Source organism: Euprymna scolopes, chromosome 23 (assembly GCF_053919585.1).
Source record: "Euprymna scolopes isolate OS-2025 chromosome 23, ASM5391958v1, whole genome shotgun sequence".
Taxonomy (NCBI): domain Eukaryota; kingdom Metazoa; phylum Mollusca; class Cephalopoda; order Sepiida; family Sepiolidae; genus Euprymna; species Euprymna scolopes.
This window is the reverse complement of record NC_136504.1, coordinates 100,056,091-100,064,699: the sequence shown is the minus strand read 5'-3', so window position 1 is coordinate 100,064,699 and position 8,609 is coordinate 100,056,091. Positions and strand designations below refer to the sequence as shown.

The 8,609-nt window shown below is 31.2% G+C and overlaps 1 protein-coding gene across 3 annotated transcripts in view; it reads left to right on the top strand.

Moving 5' to 3' along the window:
- The first annotated feature begins 2,342 nt into the window (after positions 1–2,342).
- The window catches only part of LOC145246062 (HBS1-like protein), a 141,652-nt gene continuing 135,385 nt past the window's right edge, over positions 2,343–8,609 (top strand). For 2 of the 3 annotated variants that reach the window (XM_080107904.1, XM_080107905.1), the window contains exon 1: positions 2,480–2,900. In XM_080107904.1, coding sequence (XP_079964030.1) covers positions 2,858–2,900 — 43 coding nt within the window. In that variant the 5' untranslated portion in view covers positions 2,480–2,857. Of the gene's footprint in view, positions 2,901–8,609 lie in introns of all 3 variants that reach the window. The other variant, XM_080107903.1, reaches the window with a different exon arrangement.

Genomic DNA, 8,609 nt, shown 5'->3' with positions numbered 1-8,609 from the left:
TAAAAGCATCTTTGGCTATGAACGAAAACAAATCGGACTGGTCAGACAACTTGGCACTCATTCTCTTAGCAATTCGCAAGACTGTGAAGGAAGATTTGCAGAGCACACCTGCAGAATTAGTTTTCAGAATAACACTGATTTTACCAAACAATTCTGCGAAAACAATACAGACATTTCCCCAACGACAACTTTTGTGACGGACTTAAAACACAAAATGTCACAATTAAAATTTACTCCAACCAAAAAGCCAGGCACGAACATTTTCATTCCAAGCGATATTTACACATGTAAATACGTTTTTATCAGGAACAACGCATTAAAAAACCACTATGTCCAAATTATTCTGGACCTTATTTAGTCCTCGACAGAAGTAAAAAGTATTTTACGATATTAAAAAGAGAAAAAAAAAGACACTATTGCAATAGACAGACTTAAACCTGCATTCATAGATGAACAATTACATATTTCACCTACTCCGATACAAGAACATACACACTCAGAAACGGACAAAGAAATTACAAAAAACAACACACCACAAACAACAATAAAAACTGGTCGAAAAGTTCATTGGCCAAAACATTTCAAACAATATATAATTATTAAAAAAAAAAAAAAAATATACATAAAAACAAAAACGAAATACGTTTCTCTTGTATATATATATATATATATATATATTTTTTTTTTCTCCCCAGGAGGGGGAGTCTTGTTCGAACATGTTTTCCCTCACATATACACGCACACATATACGCACGCACGCACGTATGTACACACACACGCATACATATACACAGCCTCATACATACACTCACATTCATGCACACACACACACACCCGAGCTGTGACGTCACTTCCTTTAAAGTGAAAGCCAGACATGCGCAGTCAGAACACTGACCCCAGTATAAAAGTCAACAAAACCTGTTAACTTCCCTCTTTTTCGTCTGGACCAGCGTTCGACCTGTTGAGGCGACGAACCGACCGCGTTTTCTAATGTCACTTTCTCTGCTACTGTAATGTGGGGCAAGCGCAAACACACTTTATACACTTTCCCTCTCCATGAACTGGATTGACTTACTCACTCTATCTCCCCTTCGCTTTGGCCCATCGACACAGACATGTGAGCGACGTTCTACTGAGCTTAACCCTTTCTTTCTACAGACGGCTTGCCACTTCGCGTTTCTCTATTGCATTCCCTTTCCTTCCACGCGCGTAGTCATCAACGGCTGAATGAACACGTGTACACCGAAGACTTTCATTTCTCAACAGAAAATAAACGACATGTTTATTTTATTCCAGCATTTGAGTTCTTTGTTTTCTTCATTCAATTCATTTCATTATTTTCTTGTAGCGAGTTAGGGTATTATTATATCCTGGTCCGCAACACCCTACACCCGATATGAATTCTTCCCAATCCCCATTAGGGATCTCCCCGCTGGTTTTCGGTGCTCCGGAAAGCAGTAGGCGATCTAACTACTTAGATTAGCGTAGGGAGGGACCTTACTAACAATGCACTAGGCAATTTTATTTTTTGTATATTTTTTCTAGATTTCCCACTCCCCAACACGAACTGTTTTTCTTCCAAATTCAAGAACTTTTTATTTTCCAATGAATTGAACTTTTTTCACATATTTTAATTAAAAAAAAAAAGAAAGAAAAGAAAAAAATTGCACACACACACATACAGAAATTGTATATATATCCTTTTTGCAAAAACGCTGGGGTTTTCATTAGTTAGTTTAGAGTCCACAGAATGAATGAGGTATTGTGGTAAATGTTGCCAGTCAAGAGTAAAGTCGCCAAAGACTCCAATTTTTACTTTAGTTACAAAGACCATGCAACACTCCCCCTCCCCAGATCTTATAGGGCCTTGTGCCTAAATTTGTTTTGTCTTTTGGAGATTTTACTTTTATAAATTTTTTAATTTTATATTAGAATTTTTTTAATTGTAATTTTTTCTTTAAACGAAATAAATTAAATATGAAGATCAAAGTGTAGTATCTGTTCTTCAGATGCTGCACGTTCATTTCTTGTTCTCTTTCAGTGGGGGGACAGTTCTTACTCCTTCACGACTGAGACAATTTTTTATTTTTGTACCTTTTCTCCACGTTAAAAAACGACCCTGGTGTCTAACTCTGTCCTGTGGGGAGGCATTAAATAGGTACTAATAATTATAACGTTGCTAATTTAATAAGGAAAAAATTTAACTATTAGTTAGCAGTTTAATCATTTCTCAAAATGTGGAAGAAGCAACATGATGATCACGTGTTGTCTATTGCGTAAGACTCGATGTGCTTGCTACGCAAAATAAATTCGAATTTTTTTTAATTTTAATTATCTCCCTTGTCTATAAAAATTTGAACCCTAGTCTGTGAATCTGATTTTTTTTAAAAATAATTGTAAAATTTAGATCATTAAAAAAAAAAAGTCTATATTATTTTGGTCGATAATTTGAATTTTTAAAATTTTTTATTGTACACATGAAACAATTAAATAAAATTTGACACGAGAAAAGACATCGATTTTTAGCATTGTTTGTGAGTTGAAGGCTCTTTTACCCTCTGATTGGCTTGAGAGAATGTATTTGAAGGATTTTTTAACAAATGTATATCTAATATCACTTTATTTCGATTTCGTGGAAAATTGTAATCATTTTTGTTTCACTTTTTAATAAGAAATTACTCAGCCATTTCTTCTTTTTTTTTTTTTTTTCGATTACGAAACTAAAATTCAAATAGCTTTATTCGCTGCCATCGAAAATGTCGCTACAACCACTCAATTGAAACGTGTAGAAAATAGCGACAAAAAGAAGGCATTTTGGACGTTTTCGACGCTTGTTAAACACGGAATTCGGTCCAAAATGGCACGACACAGAAATGTCCGGACGATGAAATATGAAGAGGGTATGTTATTTTCTTTTCCTGTGTTTGATACTAAATTCTTGTTTAATTCCGTTTGTTGCATTCGAATAACAATATGGCCGTGTCTCGTCTTTCAAGAATGAAACCACTACTAGTTTTTTTTTCTTTAAAATTACGATACATCAAAAAGAAAGACCCACTTTTTCATAGGATTATTTATCTCTATTTTTTATTTATTTAACCATAGATTTCTTAGAATTTGGTGTATTTTTTTTTATTTACGATTATTATTAATCATTTCTAGAGCACGCCGAATTCACTCGTGATTAATAAACGCTATAAAAATTCCAACTTTATGGAGAACGTTTGATTTCGTTATATTGAATATTTCAGCTTTAATATGCCTGTTATTGAAACAACTTGATCAAGTTCTATTTTTATAACGATTGGATCCAATTACTAATTTAATTTAATAGATCAAATGATACCTTAATAACCTAATTATTACGTTCATTGTTTGGTCAATAATTAGGCCAGTTGGTTCTAAAATTAGAAATTTTTTTAAAGATAATGTTTCAATAACGGTCATCTTAAATCTGAAATCCTCAGTGTAACCTTTGAAAGTAAAATCCAGTTATCAGTTCATAGTGCTATGTTGATATTATTGTAAACTAGCTGCTTCTGTGAGATTCTACTTTTTAGGCGATTACGTGTGAAGCCAAAACAATAGTACTTACTTGATTTGTCATGTCGAAAATAATATTTTAAAAAATCAAAAATACGAAAATTTATAGTAAAGTTTAGTAAAACAATTGTTATTGTGCTTCTATAGTAAAAAAAAAAAAAATCTATGTCAGCTAAAACAAAACGTCGGCCATTAAAGTGACGAAAAGGGAGATAAGTATTGTCTTGTATTCGCAATCTTCAAAGTATTCATGTAGGGAAAATGTCCTCTCCCCCATTTTCTATACAAATTACGGTCAATGTGTTCCGTTACGCCAACTGAAGACGCCTCAACATTTTTCAGTAAATCGATGACTTATAGGTTTTCGGGTATCCTGAAAACGAATATCGCAGGGAAAATAAAATTGGCGCAGGCATAGTTTTCGAGATATGTGCCTGTATTTTGAAATGTAAATCACTGGCGATCGTGTTTGAACGGGCGGCATATGAAAGCGGCAAACCCTCAGTTTTTTTTTGTTTTTTTTTCAGCGCAGTTTCGAAAGCCGTTCTTAATATGTGGAGGTTGAGAGGGTGTTTATTCCGAAAGGCATTTTCTTATTTTCAACCTCCCCATGTTAAGAATGGCTTCCGGAATAAACAGGTTGGAAAACCAGTGCACATTGACCGAATTTCTTGAATTTGAATTATTGAAAGTAATTTTTTGATGAACTTAGTAATGACGTTAAATAAACGCCTGCATTTCGTACACTTAACTTCAGAGTTCGTCTGCGCATGCTTACTGAACCATTTCATTGAAACAACAAAAATGGCGGCCAATTCAAACTATTAGAAATTACATTGCATAATACAGGTATTTATATCTCAAAAACTATTTGTCTGCGCTAATTTTCCCCGCGATATTCGTGTTCAGCATACCCCAAAACCTTCTAAAATCGTCATTGTTTTAGAAAATGTTAAGGAGTCTTCACTTCGCGTAACAAAGTATATTGACCAAAATTACTTTTGGAGAACCTGAACGAGAATTACTCCTCCCATGTTAAGAACGGCTTTCAGATTTTTGCAATTTTTATTAGATTATTATTGATTGGACACTAATATATAGGGGTGGGTGATTCTCATTCAGGTCCACCTTATTTTTAACTATACATAATTTTCTACTCGATAAATTTTCATAATTTTTTAATATATTACTATTTTCGACATGACAAGTATCGTTTTTGCTTAAAACAACATATTTAAAAAAATCGATCTTAACAAGCACATTGGTTTTTATATATAAATAAATAAATAAATAATTAAATAACGAACAATTAGGGTCTGTCAAACGATTGTGAAAAATGGACCGCATGTTTCCGTGACGTCAGACTTGTGTTAACTATACGAACTATAGTAGGCACCGCCAAAACGGGGGGGGGGGCAGGTCAGTACTTTTTGACGGACCGTCTTTTTAAAAATCTACCAAAAATCAGGTAATTATCCGATCAATACGAAATTTTCAGCGATTATTAGAAGAATGAACTTTATAACAGTGTACTTATTTTTCATAAACGATATTTATATATATATATTTTTTTTTTTGCTTACAAAACCCCCTCTTGTTTTGAAGTGGGAACAAATATGCTTAAAATAATCATCTGAAACTGAACACAAGATATTGTGTTGTTGTAAGGGACAGAATTATAGATTAAAAAAAAAAAAAAAATTGTTTGCATACCTTATTTTGACGTCTGAATATCAAAACTTCGATTGTGTTTAATTATCCTGCTTTTGAGTTTTGAAGTGTGAAATTCGGTGAATATGTTAAGTAAAATAATTAATTTAAGTTAAGCAAAACAAAAAAAATTTTTTTTTAATATTTATACGAAAAAAGCAATTTTAAAATTTTTGCTAAATAAATTAACAATTTTTTTTTTAGCGAGCCGAATAATGCATGACCATTATTAAACAGGACATGCTTTGAAGAATCGATACAAAAAAAAAAAAATTCGATAAATATTGTGCCCTTTGTGTTAAAAATAGCATCATTTTTTTCGATCCCGTTTGAAAACGTTTGCCGCCTTTCGACTATGGTGGACCAAACGCGCTGAAATAATTTTTTTTTATTCTGCTTTAAATTGCCCCCCCCCATTTTGGGGAGCCTGGCCCCCACACACATACACATTAAAAACCAAACTCATACAAATGGTCACCCATCTGGTACTGGCCAGCCTCAGCTTAATAATACATTGAAATTTTCGTCACTGAAAAATAAGTTATTTTGGCTTGTTTGGTCTTTCATAGTTTTCTTCGTATCAAACGCAAACGTAAACAGTGTCGATCTAGACTCTAGATCGACGCGCAATAACTGGTTACCTATAAAAATAAGTGGAATTATTTGAAATCCAGGTACTTATATTATAATATTTTTGCATATTCTCTTAGAAAATCATCCTAAATCTTAGTTAGACAATAAATAAATAAATTAATTATTTCAAAAAACTTTTCTTTTTAAATATTTATGTACGTTTTTTGTGCAAGACAAAAAATGTCAATTGTTAACTTTTTGGGAAAATTTAACATTTAAAATTTAATTAAAAATAGTAGAAAAAGTTTTACATTATTCTGTTTTCTATATGATAAAATTCAGCGTTTTATCTTTCTGGAAAAAAAAAGTTACTCAGAAATAATGGATTTTAATAAATGTAATTTCGTTTTAAAAAACAACAACAACTTGATTTTGCTGCAATTTTTGGCGGTGCCTAAACTATAGAAAAGCAGAAGCGACTTAATGATTTTTTTAAAACCTTTGTTTATCTTCTTCAAACTGCAATTAATAATTAATCTTTGTTATAATTTTGTTAGGTTTTAAGATTTACACAGTTTAACGATTAATAGTATTATAAACATTTGTATATTATATATGAAATACGGTTTTACTGAATGTTCATTTGGTTGGTTACCTATGGGGTTCCATATTTTGTTTGGTAAAAAGAGACGAACAAAATATGAAGGGGGCCTACAAAATGCTTAATATTTGTGCAATAATATTTCAAATTGGTTTTAATCTGGCGATAAAATAGCTGACAAGAGTCATGTTTATATTAAAACTTAATATTTAAAAAATTTAAACACAATTAATTAAAAATCTATGTTGTAACAAAACATTTTGAAATAATGGAATTTTAATCGTTTTAATCTTTTAAAAATTAATTAATGTTTACAAAGTTTTTTTTTCCTGGCAATTCAACTGATTATAGTATATATTAATTTGAAAAAAACGCTATTAAAAAAAAAACATTAAATTTATATCATTTTTTTAATTGCAACTTCAAGGTAATTTTTTGTTCAATATGTGTATTTAAACTTAAAAAAAATAAATATTTTTTACTTATTTGAACTCTTATGTTTCATAATAAATAGGAATGTCAATAGATTTAAATATATTTTGTTCGAATTTCGAAAAAATGAATAGGGGGAGGGACACGCACTAAAAAAAATATTTTCCCTCATATATTTTACGGAAACTGCATTTTATATGTAATTTTATTCTAAAATGGATAAGTATTGAAAATTTCATGAAAATCTGACCATTAGTTGACTTTTGCTAGATTTATTAAACACGGGTATGTTTTCACGTTCGAAATGCTTACTACATGGGAACGTTATTTTAAAGCGTCAATTATGTAAACACGATTTTCGTCTCGCAATTTCATTATTTTCGTACAATGAAAAAAATTTTTTTAATTATTTCTAGTTTATTTTGCCCTTCTTCTTTTAAAGGGTACAAAAGTTATATTCATAATATTAATTTATAATAAAGTTACATCGTTTTACATATGAGTGGGGGTAATTCTGTGGTGACTTTTGGTAGTGGCTTCGTCAAACAATAAACAAATATTTAAAGTAATCTAGGTCCTTATTCAGATTGGCACTTTTTGGCGGCAATTAAAAGTAGAAATGCAGAAAAGTCTGTATGATGTACGTACCAGTCACAGAATGAAGATGAAATATTCGACAAATCACATAATTTGATCAAGTATTTTTTTATTTTTTATTTTTTTGGTAAAACTTGCAGAGAATGCACTGTTTTATGGTTGTTGTAAAAATGGAATGGAAATTTAAATTTTGTTCTGTTTTAATCTTTTTTTATTGTGCCCCTCCAGCAAAAACGAAAGTAATCAATCATACTTTTTCTGTATAAAGAAAATGAAAGATTTGTTGGCACTTCTGCATGACAGTAACATTAGGTGAATGTGTGTATTTTATATTTTGTATTGTGCCCAAAAACGAAAGTAATCAATCATACTTTTTCTGTATAAAGAAAATGAAAGATTTGTTGGCACTTCTGCATGACAGTAACATTAGGTGAATGTGTGTATTTTAGTTTCAAGAACAGCCGATAGAGGGCGTGTGTCTGCCGAACAGGGGTTGATAACTTGTACCTTTCTAAAAGTTTGTGCAAAGACAATCCCTTGGAAGGGGTTTTTAATAAATAAGGGAACTCTATCACTTGTAACTGTGTAAAAACACTACATTCCAAAAACGTTTCAATGAAAATCACTCATTGAAGAAAAAAAAAAAAAAAAAAACAATATTATTAAAAAATTTCTATATTTTTTTTAAAATAAATAAATAAAAACTTCTATATTGAAATTATATTTTGCTACATTGACAAACAAAAATTATATTTTGATATATGTTTATACAATCTTACTGGGAAAAAAAACTAATTCTTTGTGTAACAAAAATCTTATCTTATTTTTTTTTTTAAAATCGATCTGCCACATTTCTTTGTGCAAGCACCTGTGTTTTTAAACAATAATGCTGCTATTATAATACTAAACGTAAATTCCGCTGACAAACCCAACAAGCAGCTAAATCCCACCCCTACACAGTAGAGATCCCTAGATGTAAGAAAGCCTTCTGCTCTAATAATTTCTTCCCAAGAACTGCTAGACTTTGGAACTCCCTTCTGGGATTCTGCTTTCCCAACTGTACTGACATGCAGAAGTTCAAGTGTAATGTGAACAGACATCTTACTGCTCATCTCCCTTCATAATATCCCTGCAACTTATGTCCCTGATAGTA